Genomic DNA, 22,090 nt, shown 5'->3' with positions numbered 1-22,090 from the left:
CATTTTAACACTTGTATAGTTTTCCAACTTGTGCGTTTATTGGAACATATGCAGCTTGAACCTTTATGTTATTATCTGGTATCAAACTGCCAGTCTGTAGCAGATTAGATGAGGGTATTGTGATGAAGTTAAACAGACAGAGGTATTTAGTTGACACTGCTGACCCCTGCTGTTCAAAATTTGCAACGGTAACCATTCTTAATCAGAAACTGAATATGAATAACAATTGGTAATATTGGATCTGATAAGAAGACAATTATAATAACCTTGCGTAAAGCAAATTCAAATTAGACAAGCCGACACTACAGTTAACTGGCCCCGGTGCCCTGTGAGGACTGCTTCTTGAGCTCAGCCAGCTGCCTCTCCATGTGGTAGATATCGTCACACATTTGCCTAAAGAAAAGCAGATGTAGCCTTTTAAAATTGGGAACATTACAACTGCAATTCTGTGAAATAAGTTATTAAATATGTTGTGTATTTTCTGTATCTTTAGAGCTGTCATTTTGCTGTTTGCGTCTCCGTAAATAAACATACTTGAGCATTTAACTAATGCATAAAAAGAGGTTGGTGTCCTCACTGGTGTTGTTTTTGTGTTTGTTACCTGTGGGCAGACTGGGCCCTGCTCAGCTGGCAGTGGAGGCGCTTGACGATGGCTTCGTAACGCCTGTTCTGGATCTGAGGCAGTGGAGACACAAACAAAGACTGAGGAGTTTTCATGTGAGGCTAAAACCAGAACTCAACCTCTGATCTTGGGCTTGAATCCTATTATCTTTATTCATTCTTTATGTTCTAAAATGAGATGTTAAAAGGTGCTGCACTTGATATTTTTTGCCACACCTCTATGTCTTTCTTCATCCGGGTGTGAGTCTCAAACTCCTTCTGCAGTCGCTCTCTCTGCTCAGCTACGATTTGCCTCATCAAATAGACCTCGCCCTTCAGAGCCTTAATCTCTCCCTGCAGAAAAGCAAATGATAAGAAATATATATATAATAGTTACGAATGCAGCAGTTTACTGTGAGAGGTTTCTGGGGTTATAAACAAATGAATTTCTTCTCCACCTTTGCCAGATGTGCTGTGTTTCCATTAGAGCTCTCCAGATCTTCCCTCAGCTCCTCTTTCTTCTGGGTCAGCCTCCTGACCAGCGCTCTCTTCTCCTCCAGCTCTTTAAAGGCCTCCGTCTGGCTCGCCACACGCAAAACAGCGGCTGCGTGACCCTCCATCTTTTGTCGGTAGGTGTCGAACCCTGCCAGCGTCGTGCAAGCGTTCTCTTCCTCCTCACATATGCGAACGTGGAGTTGTGTGTTTTCCTTGTTGATGGACACACAACGATCCTGAAGGACTTTTGTCTGCCGCTGCAGGTGCTCCACGTTGCCCTCCAGCACCAGGGAGTCCCTCACCTTAGATCTCAGCTCCTGCTCTGCCATCTCGGCCTTCTTCTCAACATCTGAAAGAGTAGCCTGGAGAAGGGGGCATTGTTTTGTTAAAACAGTGACAACATAACTAAGCTATGGTGAGACAATCAGGATATAGCCAGGCATAACGTCCTCTGGCCTTGACCCTCGGCAAGAGTCAATCAATCAATTGTATTTGTATTGCCACTATTCATAAATCACAATTTGTGTCATAGGGCTTAAAAAGGTGCAACACCCTCTGTCCTTAATCAAATTAATAATATTCAGGAGGAAAATCGATAAATGGAGAGATGTGGCAGCAATAATAGGATGACTTTTAATAATTCCTTGTGTTTATATTGTACTTTTTACCTATTCAATACCTTTCCTGAGTGTGTATTTCACTATTCCCTCTTTGCTGCTGTAACACAGTAAATCTCCCTATTGTAAATCACTGTCTTATCTAGATTTATGTTTATTCTTTATCATTTATTTTACTTCTACCTTTACTGCAACACCTACGACTACCACGTACTGTCAACACACACACAGTGTTGTGTAGAAGCTCATGTAGCTTGTGATGTGTGTATTGAGTGGAAGCATGAATGTGAACCTGCAGGGAGTTGAGGGTTTTCTGTTTCTCCTTCAGAGCCTTGGTCTGCGTGAAGCTGTGCTGACTGACGTCCTCCACGGCCTTGGTCAGTGAAGAACCTGAGAGACAAAGACAAACACCAGCTGGACTGTGACTTTACAAGATAGATGTTAAACAAATAGGAAGCCATTTAGAAAGCTCTGATTAGCTAGTAGTGTTTGCAGGTGTCATTTCCTCATGTTATAATTTGAAACATGTATAATTTTACCTATGGCTGATGTTATAACCACAGTAAATACTTTTAGAGCTAAGTTGCTTTGTAGGTTTAAAATAAGCTAATATTAGCTAATAATTAGCTCACAATGTTTACATTTGTGTTAGTAAAAGCTAAACTGTTCATAGTTGTTAAACTGGTGTTATTTATGAACTTTTTAATCAGTTAGTCTATTTAAATAGTTTTAAAATCATCTTACCGTCTTCACTGATTCTACAGTCGGTCATTTTAACTGTTAGCTTGAGTTAGCTGTCAGCTGGCTAATGGTGAAGCTCTGACGTAGCTAGTAATTGGACAGATGCTGTAAAAAAAAAAAAAAACTACAAATAAGCCATTTCAGCCCAGTAGGTGGCGGTACTGCAACTATAATATGATTTCACAGCCGCTATTTAAGCAAGAAGAAGAACGACATCCGGTTCCTCTTCCTGGCGGTTAAGGTTGCAATGAAAACACAGAGACAACACGTGTAATCTGTTTGTCTCCCCCCCCCTGTTGCTTTGTAAATGTTGCGCAATGCTCGTCGGCCGCTGGTTTACACTGGGCACTCGTGTAGTTCACTGTCCTAGCTTCAGAGGACGATGGAGGACACTGACAGGAGGACACTTGAAGAAGTATGCTAACATCACAGTGGAGCCTCGGTGGAGGACACAGGGATCAACACGTCTGTCTCACAGTGCTGCCGGGGACATGTCCGAGCACCGGGGGGTCCAGAGGTACCTGCAGCAGCTGGTGCAGGAGCACGGGCAGCTCGGGGAGAAGCTGCAGCAGCTTTACCTGGACGAGTCGGACCGGAAGCAGCTGATGAGGAGACACTCTGAGCTGCTGCCTCTGGTTCATCTACAGGAGAGGGTCGAACAAGCCCTGAGAGACCGGGAGGAGGTTCGGTCACTGCTGCAGGGTGAGGGATCTTAGTTATGTAGAATCAGAAGTATTTGATTGCCGAGTACGTTTGGCAATAAAAGGTGCATACAATGAACATAGAAAGATAAAAACGCACTAAATACATACATACATAGGAGGGCAATAAAAAATTGGAAACCAGTATATATTTACTCACTTTTTACCAATATTTATACAAAGTAATATTTATTTTGACATAAACATTTCTGAATAAAAAGATATAAAAAGTGAAGTAAAAAGTGAAATGCTAAATGCAAAACAGTGAACAGTGTCAACTTGCAATATGCAATGTAATGCAGTATAATATAATATATGTTTAATTTAACACATCCTAGAGGTGTGGGGGTGGAATAAAAGTCCGAGTCAGGTAGGGGTCCCGGGCCTTGTTGATAAGGCCAACTGCAGTCGGGAAGAAGCTGGTCTTGTGGCGGGAGGTTTTGGTCCTGATGGCCCGCAGCCTCCTTCCGGAGGGAAGAACCTCAAAGAGTTAGGTCACTAATACATGACAGCAAAACACGAACCTAATCCCTTGTGTGTTTGTTTTTATTCTGTCATATGGACAAACTTCTATCACGATCAAACTTGTCTAATGAATTCATTTCTATAAATGTCACGTTACAGATGTTGATTTGTACCCCAGCCCTTTATTAGATGATGTTAAATCACATATCCGTCTTATAGCTGTGCGATGGATGTCCTAAACATTATTAGAATCTCTGAATAAATAGAATTAGACAATTTCAGCTCACACTTTTGTTCTAAAACAGATTTGCTTGCACAGCTCGCACATATGATGCCCCAGACTTTTAGTAGATGTTGTTTAATAAATGCCATAATTAATGTACATAGGCATTCACAACTTTTTCCAGATCCTGGCCAAGCACATGAATATTATTTTACTTCCATGTTCTTTGTGTAACCTCCAAGGAATCATTTTGTATTGACACAGGAAATAAAGTTTTAGATTTGAAAATAATAAGTCTGTGTTACTACGTCAAGCAAATGTCCATGTTCTTGTAGAGATCAATAAATAGTATCCAAATATCTTAACATGCGCACATCATGTTGTGTTTTCCTCCAGGGTCGGTCGGTACCAATGATGAAGATGAGCAACTGATGCAGATGCTAAAAGAGGAGGAAGAACAAATCTTCAGCAAGATTTTGGCCTTAAGAGAAGATGTAAGAACCCACAGGCATTATGATGATTTAGCGCATGTTGAAGATTTTGTATTAACGAGTGAACCTTCTTTCTTTCCAGTTGATTAAAGCTCTGGTGCCCTCTGACCCTCTGGACTCGAGTAATGTCCTGCTGGAGGTCGTATCAGGACGAACTACAGGAGGTGCGTGGATGCAGATCATTTGGACTCCCAGTTTGTGATTGATTCACTTGCCTGCATTAAGAATAAGTTCTCTCTCTCTCTGTGATTTCAGGGGACATCTGTCAACAGTTCACCAAAGAAATGTTTGACATGTACCAGGGTTTTGCGTTTTATAAGAACTGGGACTTTGAGGTTTACAACTACACATCTGCTGACTTTGGTAACTCATATTTCTGTTTGTACTTTAGTTTTATTCATCCTCTTCCTTAGGTCATGTGCAGTGAGTCACGTCTGTTGTTTCTTGTCTGATTTAATGTGTTTTTATGGAAAATCTAAATAGACAATTTGGATAAATGTTAATTTAAGTGGGGAAGCATAAAATAGTATATGTTTTACAGATTTATTATTACAGGTACAGATTTAAAGTTGAGGTTTTTCCAGCAGTATTAATGTTATTAGTCACACCAATGGTGTTTTGCTGTAGAAGTCACAAAGTCTAAAGAGGGCCATGATAGAAAAGGTGTAACATCGGTTGACTTTGTGTCTCAGGTGGTTTGCACCATGCTGCTGTAAGAATAGCCGGGGACAACGTGTACAGATATCTGAAGCACGAAGGAGGAACCCACCGGGTGCAGAGGATCCCGGAGGTCGGCCTCTCCTCCAGGATGCAGAGGATCCACACGGGAACCATGACTGTCATCATCCTGCCTCAGCCAGTGGAGGTTTGCTTTATCGCTTTCTCTTTACCACCTGCCTTCTCACCAACCATGCGTTTATAAGCATCTTATAAAAAGTATTTCTTTCTTTTTGTGTGCATAGTTTGACGTCCACATTGATCCAAAGGATCTTCGCATCGACACATTCCGAGCTCGAGGTGCCGGGGGTCAGAGCGTCAACACAACCGACAGTGCCGTGCGCATCGTTCATCTCCCCACAGGTAAAACCAAGCAGACATGTTCTCGACCCACCTCAGAGGTTTAGGTTTTAAAAAAATCAAGATTCAGTTCCGCTTTCATGTCTCACAAATCCTTAATCACCCTCCCTACAGGCATCACCGCCGAATGTCAGCAGACTCGCTCTCAGCTGAAAAACAGAGAACTCGCCATTCGCGTGCTGAGGGCCCGGCTGTACCAGGGCATGATGGGGAAAGAGGATAAGCAAAGGCACACGGCACGAAAGCAGCAGGTGAGCAATTGGATAAAGAAATGTATGACGATTATATTTTTGCAGCTTCTTCATGCTCATGTTCCCGACATCAGGTGGGCACACGTTCTCAGTCGGAGAGGATTCGCACCTACAACTTCAGCCAGGACCGCGTCACAGACCACAGGACTGGATACGTTACCCGAGAGATTAAGGTTAGATTTGAAGGGAGTGTCGGCGTGTCTCCAAATTCAGAACAAACCATATGGAATTTAGCCCGTTGTTAAAGGTAGGTATGACGACGAGCGGCTGAGCGCGTTGGAAATCACTCTCAGGAGTACTTGGAGATGCCGTTTGTAAGAGGGTATTTTATTATTACCAAAATAATGCTTACAAGGCAGTAAAATATAAAATAAAACAAAAGAGCAAAAAAAAACAAACACTTGAAAATAAGAAAACAAATAAGCACTATGGCCCAAATAAATGATTACAATAGCAATATACTTTCCGTGAAAATACTTCTAGGGAGCTCGCAGACTCACGTCCTCTCAGTTGCAGCCACTGAATTTGCATCTTAGCTTGTATAATGCTAAATACAATATATTAATGAAGGCAATTTGAGCTTCTACTGCTAAATCAAATTAAATGTCTGCAGTGAAAATGTGTGCATTGGTAATGATAATGCACCTCTGGTGATTGACCAGTTACTCATCATCCTCATACAGAACTTCATCAATGAGCACATCGTTGTCATCAACAGGGATTTCCTGGCACAGCTGCTCTTTGAAGGCCAAGGCAATGGTTTACGGTTTTCCTTGAGAGTATTTGATGCAGCGTTCCAAGTAGGCGTCGTAGTAGCCCTTCCCTCGTCCCAGACGCTTCCCCATTAGGTCAAAACCCAGGCCTGGCATCAAGATTAGGTCCAGACCTGCAGCCAGTGCTTCCTCTCTGCTGTTGTCATCTTCAGCAGGCTGTCTGATGTTCCAGGAGGTCAGGGGCAGCGTTTCCATGTCCTGCAGACTGGTGAGCTGCAACATGTCCATATGGCTGCAACTCCTCTCATATCTGGGGATGAAGCAGCTCTTTCCCAATTTGAACGCGTCTTTGATGATTTCCTCCGTGAGCACTTCATCATGCATGCTGAGAAACAGTGCAATCCTCTTGCAGGACACATATTTGGGATGTCGGAAAAGCTTCTGCGAAACCACCAGGGACTGTCTTTGTTTCTCCTCGTCACTCAGCGCTGCTACCCGTGTCTTGATCGCTTTCCTCAGCGCCTGCTTCGCCGCTCGCAGGGCCGCCATTACCTAGATAAAGTGTGTTCTGTCAGAAAACGGGCTCGACATAGCGTGGCGCTTCATGCAACCTTCGACAAGTTAAACATTGACAAGTGTGACAGCACATGACACACACCACACTGTAAATATCTCAACACGTGTTCCAGGTCCGTAAAAACACAGAAGCTTTAACAGCTAATAAACTTAGTTCCATATCCCTGGAAAGATGCACGGTAACATATTTAACACAATTATTACTTGAATGCATAGCCCACTATTCCTATAACAGCCTAAACAAATCTTAAACCAAATGCGGGTTCACTTCCGGTTACACCGGAAGTGAACCGGAAGTGAGCGTCTATTTATATCCGTATTTCCGGACTGCTCGCCTTCCCCAAACACCGGCGCGACACTGAACCACGGTAACGAGCAAAGCATTCACTTACGTCAACACATACACTTAACATTAGACACATATGTTTAAACGGGCAGTGTACTATTGCCGCGACGGGTGCCGTGCGCCCCGCCTCACACGTGTAACCAGGAAGTGTCCTACTGACGTGACGAACGCCGTGCGCTCCGTCACACCCGTTTATAAACTGTAACCCCTGTTAAAATCAGTTACTGGTTCTGTTCCGTGTGCAGGAGTTCATGAGAGGAGGGGAGGCTCTTGACGATCTGATCTCTGACGTACATGAACACACATGGAGGGAGGCTCTCCTGGAGGTGGTAGAGAGCAGCAGCAGTTTGACACAACCAGAATCTGGTAAATCTGCAGATTGACACTCAACTTCTGGTGAAGTGGACTGAATGTACAGTATTTTAGTTTTGAGGATGATTAGGTACTATGCTGAAATGTTTTATTGTAATATTACTATAATTGATATTTATGCTTTAGCAAGAGTAAAGATGCAAAGCATGTAGCTTCAGGAGCATCATAATTTGAAGTATTTATTTTTATAATAAAATATTAAATTATGTATTTTGTGTCAAGGTAATTTCTTAAACAATGAGTCATATTAATGTATTGATTATATAGTTTAAACAAAGGGATGTGTTACTCGCTGTTGTAAGTTAAAAATGTACTTTTCTTTAGCGATAGGAATTTTCATTTATATTCTAAAAAAAACTATCACAATGACGGTGTTTAGCATTCAGTTGTCCAGGTCATAATCAGTCAGCACCACGATCTTAACTCCTTAGTAATGTTCAGTAAAACTGTCTGTTGACATTCAGTGTCAACAGACAGCACTCGTGTTTATTGTCAGTAAACACTCTTCATGGTTCTCTGCCAGTCGGGGTGATAATCAGCTTTATATCTCACACACACACACCCATTGCATGTCCCACCCTGCATGTGTGTGCCAGCCGAGCCAACCTCCAGTACATTTCCCCTCGTCATAATGTTTTATTAGTCATTCATCAATCACGAATTAGTGAAATTAACTATGATCATTTATTTAGAACAGATTTTTCAACTTTATAAAATATGACAGTCATTCACATTAATTAACAAGTACTGCAATGTTTCCACTCGCCTTTTCATAATTTACACGGGTAAAAAAACTCAGATACAAAAGAAGTTATTGAACTGCTCTGAATGGATACAGCGGCATTTTCCAAACAGGAAGAAACATTGTTCACGTGAATAAACTCATCACACTGAATGTCTGCTATACTGTTCAAATGAGACCAAACCAACCTGAAGACTGAAAGTGTTGCAAAGGTTTCAGCGCAGAGAAAAAGCATGATTTGTGATATTTGTTTAAGGCCAATTTTTCACCCCCCCAAAATGGTGGACCCAAAAGTTCCTAGAAAGATTTTTTGTCATTATTGGGTAAAAGTCTAATTCTGCCGTCAAAGTTCTGACGTGTCAATCGTCGTCGTCGCTGTCCTCTCTGGTTCGGAGGCTCCTGGACTTTCCGTTCTGCATCTTGTTTTTCCTGAACGAAGCGGGTCCGCCTTGGTCTCCGAGTGACGTGATGAATCGTTCACCAAACTTGGGCTTGGGCTCCGGCTGCAGTTCAGCCGGAGGGCAGACAGCGCTCCACTCCACCTTGGGCAGCTGTAAGTCAATGTTGGCACTGGAGGGTAAAGAGAGAAAATGGGTTACAGCGTTTTCACAAGCTTAGTATCAGTATCTCCTCTTTATCAACCATTCAAACTGGTTCACACTCTTTACTTACTATGGATCCTCCTCTTCCTGGATCTCTTCCCAGACTCCATATGGATTGGCCTTCTTTGGCTTTTTGGCTTGCCTTACCACGACCTCTTTCTTCTTCTCTTCCTTTTTCTTCTCCTCGGGTTCAGCTGTTGTGCTTTGGACCTCTTCCTCTTTTTTCATCTCTGTGGCAACTTCTTTGGGAGCATCATCAGCGGCTTTATCTTCTTTGTCCTCCTCCACGTCCGAGGGCCTGTCCTCGGTTTTCCGTTTCTAAGGACAAACACAAAAGATTTGTTTTGATAAAATTTTAGCGACAAAAGCCGAATCCTTTTCAGTAATCCTCTACCAGGACTCTTCTCACCCTAAAGCTGATCTTTGGGATGTTGGACAGCTGACTGGCCTCTTCAGGGATCCCCGCCTCCTTAGATGCCTGGGCCTCACCGGAGCTCTCTTCTGCTGAAAGTGGCTCGGGGTGAGGGGTAGAAGGCTCCTGTCGATTCTGTTCTTTGCCGGATCCAGACCCAGATGCTGCAGAGGGAGTAAAGTCTGCTGGTTTCTCCCAGCTGGACTCTGAGAGGTGAGAAAGACAAAGCGGATGATTTATCAGTAAAGTATCTCTGACCATAAAAAGGAACAAAGACTTGGATTAAATACCAGTTAATTAGAATAAAGAGTGAATGCATGGAAACAAATTCTACCTCCAGTCCCTGAGTTGTAGTAGTACGTAAAACCATCGGGGCTGACAGCTTCCATCCAAGGACAGCTTGAAAAGCTCTGAAAACAAACACAATATGAATGTATATATACGTGGTATGAACAGCAGCATAATAAAGTGCACATTAGAAAATATCACATTTTGTTATTAACCTGAGTCTGGCCATTGTGAGCAGAGGGTGGACGTTGTCCGAAATCCTCAGGTTTTTCCCATCGAGATTCTGTAGTTAAAGAACATGGACAAAATCATAAAACGAGCCCAGTTTGACGGTTTTAAATTGAAATGTTATAGAATAGCAGTTTGCTCACCTCCGGTTTCTGAGTTGTAATAGTACGTGTGTCCATCTTCTGACCGGCCTTCAGCCCAAACCTGTGTTTCTCTTTGCTTTGCGGATTTCTTGTTTGACTTGAGTTCTTTCTTGTACTGTTTTTTGGTCTGGCATATGACCACAGGTTTCGGTCGAGGAGTTGTTGGGGGTTCGACCAGCGGACCTAATCCTAACCCACAACAAAATGTAACGTAAACAAAAACAAGTTCCTCCTACACAGTTACACACTATTTCACAGTAAAAAAGGCAGTTACCTGCTTCCTCCCTTTCCATCCTCTTCAGATCTTCCTCGTACGCCTTCAGCGCAGCCTCCTCCATCGCTGCAAAGTCTTTATCCTGACGTGCCTCCTGCTTGGCCTTGTCCATGCTCTTCTTTTTAATCTGCAGAAAGGAAAGATAGGAAGACATGAGCGACATCGAAAAGCGGCCAATCAAAGGAGAGCCTGGACCTTATCTCCCCTGCCAGTCCCAAGAGCTGTGCCAAGACAGGGGAGTTTTTGTGGGCTGTTGATATATCAAAAGCCCACAACATTTGAGATGCAATAATTACCTAATTAGCTGACTGAATAAAAGAAACAGAAACTAAATCCATAAAATTCATGAGATGTCATATATTTGGCTATTTCTGCATCTTTTGTATGATCCTTTGATGTTTTTTCTTGGACAGACTTCAAAGTAAACTGAATATTTAGTCAGATACAAAGAGACATTGGTGACTAGTATTTGAACCACTGATGTCTGGTTATCTATATATCTTATTTTGCTAATTACTTGAAGCGTTAATGCATATCTATTGCCATTGATAAGACAGGTTGATCAGAACTTGCCTCGTGCAAATGGAAGATATTTACAGTGATACAACTCAAATCTTAATATATATAAAACACTTTCCTTTCAGTTGTAGATTAAAATCCTTTTTCATAATCAGCCTTTTCCCATTGAGCAGCACATCCAACTAAGGAACATTACGACTTTCAACTCATTCTCCAATTCTGTCAAGCAATGGTTACTGAATCATCTGGAATCGTCTTATCTAATTCCCTTCTTTGTCTCCTTTTAATTGTTAAATTTGTACTAACTGTTGTATATTGTGAAAACGCAGAAAAAAAAACAAAAAACATTGTGAATACCTCTGAAATTTTGGCTGCCACATTTTCTTTGTGATTCTTCCCTCGTTCGTGGAACTCGACGCTCTGCAGATCAAGACAAACATGGGAAGACATTAGCATGACATGTTAACTAGTCCACTTGGATATATAACCTCCATCTTTCAGCCGACTCACCGGCTTGTTGTCTGCGATCCAGCACTTGCAGTACTGACAGAACTTCCTCGGCTGGGACTTCCAGTAGTCGGCCCTGAAAACGCACAAATGAGCAGGTCACAAACACATGAATGAGTTAGATTAGCATTAGCATGGGCAGCTAACGTGGCTATATTGTCAGAAATCCTGTTCAGGACGGAAAACCTCACTGGTCCTTCCCGGTATCAAGTAGCTAAAACCCGCCAGTGTGTGAACGCACTTACATTTTAGTTCAGCTTTGGTCGATTGAAGCGGGACGAGGACGTTAAATCGAAAAAGATCAATGGAAACACCAGCTCCACATTTCAGGACAACACCGTCCGTCGGTGATGACGTCGTCAACCGTCGCCAGACACGGACGATGCTTGCGCTTCAGGGTTGAAATCAAAACATTGTAAATAATGGATCGTGATACGTTGAGAGAGTTTAGCACGTGTTTGGAATAAGAATGTGTAGGAGTTTGATTGTGTTGGATCGTGGATCAGTCGTGTCAGCTGGGTTGTGTTGCGCAGAAGGCAAACCAGTGTGTAGTGACTCTCTAATGCCTCCTGGCGGAGTATCGTAGAAAACAATCCGTAATCACGACCGTAACATATACCAATTGAATGCCTCGTCTATAACAATCTACGTACGGACCTTCTGTGCTACGTGTCCCATATGGTCTAGCGGTTAGGATTCCTGGTTTTCACCCAGGCGGCCCGGGTTCGACTCCCGGTATGGGAACTGCTCTTTTACATTATGGTTTAACAGTCTCTTGCACAGACTAGATAGATTACACTTAAATAGACACATTCAAATTAACTATCATAATTTTTATACCCAATTGAAATTATATTTATATCAAGAAAATGTATCAGAATAAGTAATATACAATGAAGGAAAAAAATAACAACTAAGAAGAAATAATCAAAGAGTTCAAATCCATACAAACACTTTCAAAGTGAAAACTGAATTATGATTATTTGTAGATTGAAAAACATAGCAGGCATCAAAGCAGAGAGGTTTGATGTCTACTGCTGGGATCCAACTTGCTTGCGTCATCACCCGTTGCCGACTGTGCAGTATGACGTGATCACCCCGCGACTCGCCGGCCGACTTTGGAGCGAGCTTGATCCCCAGTCCCCGGCGGTGATCGCTCTCCTGTGCCCGGGCACGAAGCTCCCTGGAGCCGCACATGAACGGAGCCATGGCCGCCTCCTCGCACCGGATGACGCTCGGGCCGCTGGTCGCCGCCATCGACCAGGGAACCAGCTCCACTCGCTTCCTCGTAAGTGAAACTCTGCTCCCGGTGCTAAGCTTTGCTATGCTACATTACAAGTGTTTATGATGGTGTAGCTGTCTCCTGTTTATTCCATTCATCCAGAATGTCATGTGTGTCGGCTCTACTGCAAGAATAAAACACATGTGTGACTTTAAAAGCATTTTAAGGCGACATTAGAAATTAGTTTTTTAAGAGAAAGCAGCACTTGAAAGGAGCATTGAAATATCTTTTGGCAAGAAAAGCTGCAAAACAAACCAAGGGATGAGATGGAAATGCCTATGATTGACATGCAATGTTATGACGATGTTGCAAGCCGACATTTAAAGACCAAATAAGTAATCGAACATAAATATATGCCATTTTGACGAAATATAGAAATTATCCATAACGTGCACCAAGGCTGTATTTCTGGCTCTTGATTGTGCTGTGTCTCAATGGGGTAAAGATTCTTTTCAATCCTTTCTGTGAAGGTGCTTGTCAGTAGTTTTTGGAGCCGTTTTATTCCCAGGCAATGCAGAAGGTCTTTTGTTATTGCAGTAGATGTCTTTTCTGGGTGTGGACAGATGGTCGGGAGCCAAGAATTGGCATGAGTCATCTCAGGACTGCTGGAGTTAATTGACTCTAAACATGGCTCGTGCTGCTGTGCACTAAAAGTCAGTGCAGTCACAATCCCACATCGTTGCCTGAGTCTGACGTGTTGTTCCTGCAGAATAAGAAGAGAACATGCAAATAAAACAAGGCGTCTTAGAGTTAATATTTGACAATCTTGTTAAAATGGAAATGTCATACATTAGTTTATTTGATTGCCTCTGGCGACTGGGGTGACTAATACACTTGTTTTATGCATTGTCTGTCATTGCCATCTCATAGCAACTATGACCTGGATTATCACCCTCAAAACTTAAATATGATGCATGTTGAACCAGGATTGTGAAGATCTAAAATGGTGGAGGCACCTACACGTTTGTCAGGACAAAATGCCTCAGTGTGTAATGCCAATTAAAACTATAAATGAACACGATTTCATTCTGTGGTTTTGAGGCATAACCACTTTGAAACGTTGGGTGTCGGCCTCTGAGCAGACCTCCCCCCTGCAGGAGCCCAATAGGGGGAGCTGGAAGATTCATCTCACCTGGTGTGGCTCCATTACACCAGGTGGCACTCAGCTGGTCTCTCTCCTCCATGGGTTGTCAGTTGAAGTCTGCCTTTTTATTCCTTTAAACTTGTTATTTTTTAGCATGGGGTCTTCTCTACTTTGTGTTTACTGGACCCCAGTTGTATTTAGTCATGGGCGTTTGGCTGAATCAGCTTTCTTTGTCTCGTTCAGGTGTTTAACGCCAAAACAGCCGAGCTCCTCAGCCATCACCAGGTGGAAATCAAACAGAGCTTCCCCAAAGAAGGGTAAGTGAGCAGTTGAATGCATGATCCATTTGCAGCAATGCACGTGCAATCAGGAAGTGGATTTGATTTTCCATCAATTTCAGATGGGTGGAGGAGGACCCCAAAGAAATCCTGAACTCGGTGTACGAGTGCATGGAGAAGACGTGCGAAAAACTCACCCAGCTCAACATCGACATCTCCAACATTAAAGGTTTGATGCTGTTTGGTCTGCACATGCTCCATGTTCAGTGGATTTTAAAGAGGTGTTAAAGATCTGAAGACTGTGCTTGAATGTGTGCAGCTATCGGAGTGACCAATCAACGAGAGACCACGGTGGTGTGGGACAAAGAGACCGGGGAGCCCCTCTACAATGCGATCGGTAACATGAAGTTTTGTTTGTCACTATTTGGACGTCGTTTCTATTAATCCTGTGTCAGATTTGACATTCTGTGATTCTAAAACCGAGGTTTGGATTGAACTCTGTTTTTGTTTGTTCAGTTTGGTTGGACCTGCGCACACAATCAACTGTGGAACGTCTAATTAACAAAACTCCCGGAAGGAACAAGAACCATTTGAAGGTGCGAGTTTGTTTTTCTACATCCTCGTGGGTTGTCCTCTGAATAAGTCAGTGGAGATATGAGCTTTGTGAAACTGCATGCTGAACCTTTCACTGTATTTTGCTTTGGCGATGTTTATAATGAAATGAAGCCCCTTTTAGTTTAACTAATTGAACTCTGTCAGCAAAAACAATTGTGGCCACTGGCAGATGATTTATATTCCAGTCAATTGTTGTATTTTGAACTGCCTGATGTCAGTAAATTCTATACAACCTCAGATATAATTTTATATGTGATAAAAGTACAGAATTCAAGAAAATACACGTGGGGAGAATTGGTTGAATAAACACATAAATGAAAAACACATTTTTATTTGCATTCTATTTCATGCAAACAATCTCGCAGTACAAGCTCAGGCCAGCCCGTGGCATGTCAGTTTCCAGAGGGTCAAATTCCAACAGACTTGATGATAACAGTGTTGGCAGCAGCAACAATATAATCATGTTTTCACCCTGCAGCACAAAACCGGGCTCCCCATCAGCACCTACTTCAGCGCGGTGAAACTCCGCTGGCTGATGGACAACGTGGACGAGGTCCGAGACGCCGTCGTGTCTCACCGCGCCATGTTCGGCACCGTGGACTCCTGGCTCATCTGGGTAAGAGAGCTCCGACCACAGCTGGCGTCCAGGTGGTGGGGACATGTTGTGTGAAACTGACTGTGTGTGATTGGCGTCCTGCAGTGTCTGACGGGCGGCAAGACGGGCGGAGTCCACTGCACAGACGTGACCAACGCCAGTAGAACCATGCTGTTTAACATACACACTCTGGAATGGGACCCAGAACTTTGCAAGTAAGAAAGCTGCGTCATCTCCTCCCTGTATTTATCGAATAGTCTGTATTGGGGTTAAACTTGATGACTGTCTGATTGCTCTTCCTCTGTCATCAGATATTTTGGTATCCCCATGGAGATCTTGCCCAGAGTGAGGAGTTCATCCGAGATATATGGTCTCATGGTGAGTGCGCATAAATCAGTTTCTCTCCAAGTCTTCCTCTGCAGTGAGTGTTTATATGAACTTTTAATCCTTCCACGATTTCACTGCTGTGTCCATTGAGTGATTTTGAAGTGCATGAAGGTTTACTGAAAAAGTCTTTTAGGCATTTGTTCTGTGTGCCATTGTCTCTCCTTTCTCGCCGGTAGAAAATATGTTCTAGCCGGGTAAGTAATTCTCACCATCACTCTTTCACCTCATCATGCAGAATATAACCCGTTGTACTTGTCTGTGGACAAATCCAACACGCATCTATATTAGTTTCTGAATTAATATAGCCTCACAACTGCTTATAGCTGATACCGATTGCTCTTATTTTCTGGTAAATGTGGTGGTCATCAGTAAAAATGGATGTGATGGGCATCTAGAAATGTTTTTAGGAAGTTAGCATGCTGTAAACCTGGATCACAACACTAACTCCACCCATCAGTACTTTTGCTAATATATGTGTGTTAACAGTCCTAGGGTGTAGTTTTCAAACCCTCAAATATAAAAGGTCTTCAGGTCAGCCCTCTTTTAATATACAAGCCTTTCACAGACAACACTAGCTGTTTGTTTTCCAGTCTTTAACAAGGTACATTTTGTTTTGTAATGTATCGGTGGCATAAGACACCTGACGCAAACAAACCTTGCAAAGGTGGGATTGTCGTTTTTCTTTATCATCATGGTCAAATGTTAATGTCCAAAATAAAGTCTTAAGCAGAACAGAGTTGGTAAAACAGCAGTTATCAGATGGCGTAGGTTTCTGGTGTTTGAGCCCTTAGTTTTGTCTGCAGGCCCAAACATCTGTTCTGCTCTCAATGCTGGATGTTTAAATACAATCTGACGATTTATGGTTATGATCATGTGAGTGTTGCAGGCGCTACTGGACCCATCACATACACACTGCATCCGTAAAGGGTTCAACATTTAGTTATGTTTCAGACTCGTCTTGGAATTTGTTCAATTCATTGTTTTCCTCATCAATGTACACACAATACTCCCAGGTAGGATGCAAGTGTCATAAGAAAGGGTCTTAATACTTTTGTAAATTTATTAGAAATAAGACTGAAATATCCCATTTACACAACCCTCCAAAAAGCAGTTTAAGCTTTGTCATTGTTGAGTATTCTGTGTTTATTTATGAGGGGGGGAAAAGTAAATAAAATCCATTTTAAGATGAGTCTGAAACATGTGGAGAAGTTGAAATGGTTTGAAAACTGTCTGGATGCACTGTATATTCCTGGTTGAAATGTAGTGGACGGCCCCTGTCCCCTCATTGCTTCTGTAACGTCCCGTCTCCCAAATGTCTTCACTCTTTGGCCCAGTTGTATTTACCCGACTGTTGTCGTCCGCCATTAAACATCTCGCATCAAAATGACGGCCTCGCGTAGGAGTGAAGACATTTTCATAGAAACAGTCCCTCCGTTTCCATGGTTACAGTTAGCTGCATGTGCACATGTTGTGGTGGAATTGCGTTGGTTTTTGTTATTTGGCTTCATGTAGTCAAATAATGAGCTTTGTGGTCTTGTCAGGGCAAAAGTGTTCATAGTGAGTAACCATGATGGGATTGATGTCTTAATTGATATTTCTTCCTGAATTTGGCCCAGGTTTATAATACAATGTTTTATAATCCTGTTCCCAACAGACAGGCTAATTTCTATTTTAAGTAAATTCAGTTGAGTCATAGTGCTGATAAAAACAGAAATGCAACATTCTGTCATATGACATTTCATTTTCAAGTGTTCTTTTAATGTGATAAAACCAGGAAACACACTTGAACAACTCTTTTCCTCTCACAGAAATCTGGAGCTCTTTCAGGTATTCCAATTTCAGGGGTAAGTGTATTTGTCTTTTGTCCTTGCACAATGCACACCATCTGTTGTTAAATAGTGTTTGTAACCTGATGTTTGATCTTTAAACGCAGTGTCTGGGGGATCAGTCGGCAGCTCTGGTCGGACAGATGTGTTTTCAGGACGGGCAAGCGAAAAACACGTAAGGATCCCTTTGTGGCAAAAGTTGTGTGTTGTTTGAAATTCAACCCTGATCAAATATGTCCTTTGTTTCAGGTATGGAACGGGCTGCTTTCTGCTGCGAAACACTGGACCCAAGGTACATAACCTCAGATTAGAGTATGAAACACCAACACACCTTGCAGGAGTGACATTTGTCTTTGTTTTTGCAGCCTGTGATGTCTGAGCACGGACTTCTGACCACTGTGGCATACAAGCTTGGCCGGGACACACCTGCCTGTTATGCACTGGAGGTACATTGTTCAAAATAAACTGGCAGGTTGACACAAATGTGGATTTGATCTTCATTTATTTGAGGTTCCCCTGTTTGTTCCTCTCGTCAGGGCTCTGTGGCCATTGCTGGAGCTGTGGTTCGGTGGCTGCAGGACAATCTGGGAATCATCGAGTCGTCTGAAGAACTCGGTTAGAGCGACATCTTCAGGACTGCGATGTTATTAAATGTAGATGATAAGTTGTCGGTTGCAGTGGGTGATATTTTTGTGTCTTTGTTCTTGTGCAGAGAAGCTGGCCGCGTCAGTCGGTACATCCTACGGTTGCTACTTTGTTCCTGCGTTTTCGGGTCTTTACGCACCTTACTGGGAGCCCAGCGCAAGAGGGTAAGGGCCAGATGTTGTGTGGCGGGGCTGCAAACTTGTGTACAGTTACTAACACGGCCTGCTAAAGTAAATCTTGCTCTGTATTAAATCCCTTTTGTTGCAGGATCATCTGCGGGTTGACTCAGTTTACGAATAAAAGCCATCTGGCGTTCTCTGCACTGGAAGCCGTCTGTTTCCAGACACGAGAGGTAAGCGCTCCCCAAAAGACAGGAGATGTTTAATTTCACGTTTATGGTTTCACACAGCATCAGTTGCAAAGTTATTCAGAATACAATGTAGAAATTAATGAGGCATGCACATGTAGTTCACACTGCTTTGTCCTTATTAGCGGTGTTAGTTTTTGGTCATTGTCTGCTGCATCAGTCCTTCAACCTATTTTGGCCAGAAGAGGAGCAGAGTTAAATACAGAAGACCATCGTCAGCATGGGGGGATGGGCTGTATATAGTTTATTTTGTTTTCCCCCTATCATTTCTAAATGGTCTGATCCTATATGTTAATATGACTACATTTAAATACTGCCAACAAAACGGAATGACCTCTTTTATTTAGGCCAGTGCTCTAAATAATTGCAATTATATAAGAATATCTTTGGTGGGTAATAAATCCATCTCTTTAAAAGTAATCATGTTGTTGTTTGACTTGTAACTGCTCGGTACCTGATATTGAGAGAAATGGTATTTGTTGCAGATACTCGACGCCATGAATCAGGACAGCGGCATCCCTCTAACTCAGCTCCAGGTGGACGGAGGAATGACGTCCAACAGGTTGCTCATGCAGCTGCAGGCGGATATTCTCTGTATCCCCGTTGGTAAGGTTTCCTTTAATCTGCCCCTCGATTGTCACCTGAGCCACAAATGGTTCCAGTCCAGCCACCGAGGAGAATGTTTCCATATTTGTCGGAGAGACAACACACGACACCAAGGTCTTTTAAAACGGAAGCCTTCAAATAACCCTGTGTTTATGAGATAAACGTTAGTCTTTGTGATTTTGTATTTGACTTTACTATTAATGATACACACAAGTTTAGAGAGAAGAGTCAAGTGTCTTTTGGGGAATAAATGTTGTTATTGGTCAGGTGTAAGTTTAGTGTCCTAGATGAATTTTGTGGAAAGCTTCATCCTTTCTCTGAAGGGAATGTGCTTGTGCCAAGTGCATTTTCTCCCTCCTTTATAGTTTAAGGGCAACTATAAATCCCAGCTGACATTAGGCGAGTACATCCTGGGCAGGTCCACGTACCAAGCGTCCCGCCTAAAAGGAAACAGCGCACACATTCTTTGCATATTAAACTGTTGCAATGATCAAACCGTTTCCTCGTCCGACAGGTCCCCCTGATGTTGTGTTTGTCTGAAGCAACATCCTGTGTTGTGTATTTTCTGAGCACGAGCAAGTCAAATGTGGATCACTGTTGCATCAAAGTGTTGTAATGTAGGGGTTATGATACATTGTAGTCAGTGAAGCAGACATGTTGATGAAGCACAACTTTAATTATGTAAAGATTCACAATTCTTACAAAATGATCTCAATGAAAAGTGTCTACATAGAGCATTAAAAGTCTGTGTAGTATTTCTGTGGCAGTTATTGGATCTGTCCTAAGAAAAGGGGTGTTGTTGTTTTTCAGTGAAGCCGTCCATGCCCGAGACCACGGCGCTCGGGGCGGCGATGGCAGCCGGATCAGCCGAGGGCGTGAGCGTGTGGAGCCTGAAGCCCGAGGACCTGAGCGAAGTCACGTCGGAGAAGTTTGAGCCTCAGATCAACCCCGAAGGTACGACGAGTAAACACAACAAGATGAGATGATGGCATTGTACACATCCTCAGAAGCTGCTGCGGGGGAACTAATGTTGGTTTGTGTTTGTTTGCAGAGAGCGAGCTACGGTACGCACGGTGGAAGAGGGCGGTTCAGAAGTCCATGAACTGGGAGACGACGGAGCCTGTCGGTAACGGAAACGGTAAGAAACAACAGTGACACAAATTCAAATAAAAACATGTCCTGTGGAGAGGTTACAACCAAAGTCAACTACCATGTGGAATTTATAAAATAAATGAACTTTGAAATCCCACTGTATTAATGTTGTAAAAATAAAAGACCTACATGCACCCTCCTGTAAAAAACTTCCAAATGTCTGACTAGATCTCTGTCTGTCTCTCCCTCATCAAAGGTGAAACCAGCATCTTCTGCAGCATCCCCCTGGGCTTCTTCATCATGGGCAGCATGTTGATGTTGGTCGGTGCCAGATACCTTTCAGGTCAGTGTCGGCTTCCATGTTGAAAAAGCATAATGCTGTTTGCATGAATTGATTTCATTAGACTAAAATGGTCGGGGTCATGGGTAAAGAATCCAAACATCCTGGGTGAGGGTGTTTTTGTAACAAGATCCCAGAGGATTGATACTAGGCAACGTAATTGTAGGTTAGAGTTAGGTTGAAGAGAGAAAGGTGCCCCCCCCCCCCCCCCCGAAAGTGTTGTTTCGTTCAAGACAGATGGCTTTATTCAAATTAAAATCTGTTTATTGAAGGATTTTCAATATATATAAGTGCAATGCTGAATGAACGTTACAGAGACAGGAGGTAAACATGAGTACAACAATCAACACCAATGTGTCCAGACAGACATGTATAGGCAATATAACTTCAGGAACAAACAAAACAAAAAAAAACACAAGGTAACAACAGAAAAAGAAAAACAGAAAAAAACAAATGCAACGTTATACAGAAAAAGAAAATATATCAAATAAAGTCTTCAAACGAAAAAGAATCCCTTCCTAGTCACTGCCAATACACTACAATTGTGACAGATGGCTTTATTAACAATGAACCAAGTTATTTGTCAGGATTTTATTTTATCAGACCAAGCTAATAAATAACATGTCTCGTACAACTGACTTATATTTTTTTGTTTTTGTTTGTTATGTCCACCTTTTATCTAAATTGAAGTTTCCTGTTTTGATTTGAATCTCCACATTAGGCAGCCAGTAGGCTCTGAAAACCGGAGGCTTTGCAAGAAAGAGGGAAAGTGGAAACAAACGCTCTTTGTGCCGGACCAACACTTCCAACCTCCATTCCAGAGAGACAAATTGGAAATGACTATTGGGACTTGAGAACTGTTTGTTTCTTTGTTCTGTTTGCAGGAGGGTGCATGCAGGGTTTTTGTTTGTACAATAATGTTAGGGAATGATTTGAGGTTATTTATGTCAAAAGTGGTTGAAATTGTTGTAACCTTTCCAAACTCGTAGTCATTGACATTATCGTGGGACCTGTGTACTTGCAAGAGTATGTGAATATATAATATATATATATATATATATATAATATAGGAAAGTTTTGGGGAATTTCCCAGGAGGGCCACAAATCTGCAAACATCCTTAAAGGATGAAGGGCGTTTATTTATTATCACGTCATCCCAGCTCTGTTGTTTTAAGGTCACGTTTGAAACAGATATTTATTGCCACTGAATGTAAATATGTAACCACTGTAGACGAAGCAGCTTTATTGGACTAAGAGTTGAGTTTATCTTTTGTGAGTGTTACGAAAGCATTGGAATGCCTAACTTTATTCCGCTGTGCAGTTTTGAAGAATAATGTTTGTCTTGACTCTGTTGCCCAACATGTGTGAATTTGAAATGAAAATAAAAGCAGTGCTTCCAATCAAACGGGTTTATGTATTGAGTTAATTAGTGCACTTTTAGGATCTCAAATGAGCACATGTATGAAAACAGTGTAGAATCCTGTAGTGAAGTTGATCAAAGGTAGGGCGTGGTGGGCGTTAGTCGGATATGAGATAGCTTTACAATGAGGAAACAATAAAGTTAGTAATGTGAGCTGGTAGTGTGGGAGA

At 42.4% G+C, this 22,090-nt stretch overlaps 5 protein-coding genes and 1 non-coding gene across 8 annotated transcripts; 3 read left to right on the top strand and 3 right to left on the bottom strand.

Moving 5' to 3' along the window:
* LOC132996909 (coiled-coil domain-containing protein 122-like) lies at nt 1-2,523 on the bottom strand. The gene is made up of 6 exons (XM_061067270.1): nt 2,457-2,523; nt 2,005-2,102; nt 1,059-1,457; nt 838-954; nt 602-675; nt 1-393 (listed from the first exon to the last, which is right to left on the bottom strand). Exons 1-6 carry the CDS (start codon nt 2,482-2,484, stop codon nt 309-311), a joined length of 801 nt encoding a protein of 266 aa, XP_060923253.1. The 5' UTR covers nt 2,485-2,523; the 3' UTR covers nt 1-308.
* A 204-nt stretch (nt 2,524-2,727) lies between these two features.
* Nucleotides 2,728-7,835, top strand: mtrf1 (mitochondrial translational release factor 1). Of its 2 annotated transcripts, XM_061066845.1 has the most exons (9): nt 2,728-3,155; nt 4,239-4,336; nt 4,416-4,497; nt 4,589-4,696; nt 5,026-5,198; nt 5,296-5,413; nt 5,525-5,661; nt 5,736-5,834; nt 7,542-7,835. In XM_061066845.1, the coding sequence occupies exons 1-9, from the start codon at nt 2,771-2,773 to the stop codon at nt 7,677-7,679; spliced, it is 1,338 nt and encodes a 445-aa protein (XP_060922828.1). In that variant the 5' UTR covers nt 2,728-2,770; the 3' UTR covers nt 7,680-7,835. The 2 variants fall into 2 exon arrangements, with proteins under 2 accessions (XP_060922828.1, XP_060922829.1); XM_061066846.1 differs by lacking the exon at nt 5,736-5,834.
* Nucleotides 5,993-7,037, bottom strand: LOC132996552 (5-formyltetrahydrofolate cyclo-ligase-like). The gene has a single exon (XM_061066847.1). It carries the CDS (start codon nt 6,921-6,923, stop codon nt 6,423-6,425), a length of 501 nt encoding a protein of 166 aa, XP_060922830.1. The 5' UTR covers nt 6,924-7,037; the 3' UTR covers nt 5,993-6,422.
* A 498-nt stretch (nt 7,836-8,333) lies between the features above and the next one.
* On the bottom strand, nt 8,334-11,882 carry wbp4 (WW domain binding protein 4). The gene is made up of 10 exons (XM_061066859.1): nt 11,629-11,882; nt 11,387-11,459; nt 11,234-11,296; nt 10,358-10,484; nt 10,084-10,272; nt 9,928-9,995; nt 9,759-9,834; nt 9,422-9,630; nt 9,083-9,330; nt 8,334-8,980 (listed from the first exon to the last, which is right to left on the bottom strand). Coding segments are annotated over exons 1-10 (1,266 nt in total). The 5' UTR covers nt 11,631-11,882; the 3' UTR covers nt 8,334-8,769.
* Nucleotides 11,883-12,055: 173 nt separating this feature from the next.
* trnae-uuc (transfer RNA glutamic acid (anticodon UUC)) lies at nt 12,056-12,127 on the top strand. The gene has a single exon. It is a non-coding gene; the product is annotated as a tRNA-Glu (tRNA).
* Nucleotides 12,128-12,505: 378 nt separating this feature from the next.
* On the top strand, nt 12,506-21,905 carry gk (glycerol kinase). Of its 2 annotated transcripts, XM_061067146.1 has the most exons (21): nt 12,506-12,671; nt 13,993-14,066; nt 14,150-14,256; nt 14,347-14,424; nt 14,544-14,623; nt 15,121-15,258; nt 15,343-15,452; nt 15,549-15,615; nt 15,801-15,818; nt 17,433-17,468; nt 17,558-17,625; nt 17,700-17,742; nt 17,816-17,896; nt 17,987-18,065; nt 18,163-18,259; nt 18,363-18,447; nt 18,948-19,068; nt 19,879-20,022; nt 20,120-20,206; nt 20,417-20,503; nt 21,222-21,905. In XM_061067146.1, exons 1-21 carry the CDS (start codon nt 12,579-12,581, stop codon nt 21,230-21,232), a joined length of 1,704 nt encoding a protein of 567 aa, XP_060923129.1. In that variant the 5' UTR covers nt 12,506-12,578; the 3' UTR covers nt 21,233-21,905. The 2 variants fall into 2 exon arrangements, with proteins under 2 accessions (XP_060923129.1, XP_060923130.1); XM_061067147.1 differs by lacking the exon at nt 15,801-15,818.
* The last annotated feature ends 185 nt before the right edge of the window (nt 21,906-22,090 follow it).

The sequence above is a fragment of the Limanda limanda genome, chromosome 23 (assembly GCF_963576545.1).
Source record: "Limanda limanda chromosome 23, fLimLim1.1, whole genome shotgun sequence".
Lineage (NCBI taxonomy): Eukaryota > Metazoa > Chordata > Actinopteri > Pleuronectiformes > Pleuronectidae > Limanda > Limanda limanda.
This window is presented reverse-complemented; position numbering and strand designations above follow the sequence as displayed.

Excerpts from the sequence above, each read along its gene's own strand:
- LOC132996909 (XM_061067270.1), bottom strand. The coding sequence starts at position 2,484 with ATGACCGACTGTAGAATCAGTGAAGACG. Across the intron at positions 2,103-2,456 it reads CTGTAGAATCAGTGAAGACG|GTTCTTCACTGACCAAGGCC; the intron begins GTAAGATGATTT and ends TTTGTCTCTCAG. Across the intron at positions 1,458-2,004 it reads AAACCCTCAACTCCCTGCAG|GCTACTCTTTCAGATGTTGA; the intron begins GTTCACATTCAT and ends CCCCTTCTCCAG.
- mtrf1 (XM_061066845.1), top strand. The coding sequence starts at position 2,771 with ATGCTCGTCGGCCGCTGGTTTACACTGGGCACTCGTGTAGTTCACTGT. Across the intron at positions 3,156-4,238 it reads GGTTCGGTCACTGCTGCAGG|GGTCGGTCGGTACCAATGAT; the intron begins GTGAGGGATCTT and ends GTTTTCCTCCAG. Across the intron at positions 5,662-5,735 it reads ACACGGCACGAAAGCAGCAG|GTGGGCACACGTTCTCAGTC; the intron begins GTGAGCAATTGG and ends TCCCGACATCAG.
- LOC132996552 (XM_061066847.1), bottom strand. The coding sequence starts at position 6,923 with ATGGCGGCCCTGCGAGCGGCGAAGCAGGCGCTGAGGAAAGCGATCAAG.
- wbp4 (XM_061066859.1), bottom strand. Across the intron at positions 11,297-11,386 it reads GGATCGCAGACAACAAGCCG|AGCGTCGAGTTCCACGAACG; the intron begins GTGAGTCGGCTG and ends CTTGATCTGCAG. Across the intron at positions 9,835-9,927 it reads CTCACAATGGCCAGACTCAG|AGCTTTTCAAGCTGTCCTTG; the intron begins GTTAATAACAAA and ends GTTTGTTTTCAG.
- gk (XM_061067146.1), top strand. The coding sequence starts at position 12,579 with ATGAACGGAGCCATGGCCGCCTCCTCGCACCGGATGACGCTCGGGCCG. Across the intron at positions 14,257-14,346 it reads CGACATCTCCAACATTAAAG|CTATCGGAGTGACCAATCAA; the intron begins GTTTGATGCTGT and ends GAATGTGTGCAG. Across the intron at positions 14,425-14,543 it reads GCCCCTCTACAATGCGATCG|TTTGGTTGGACCTGCGCACA; the intron begins GTAACATGAAGT and ends TTGTTTGTTCAG.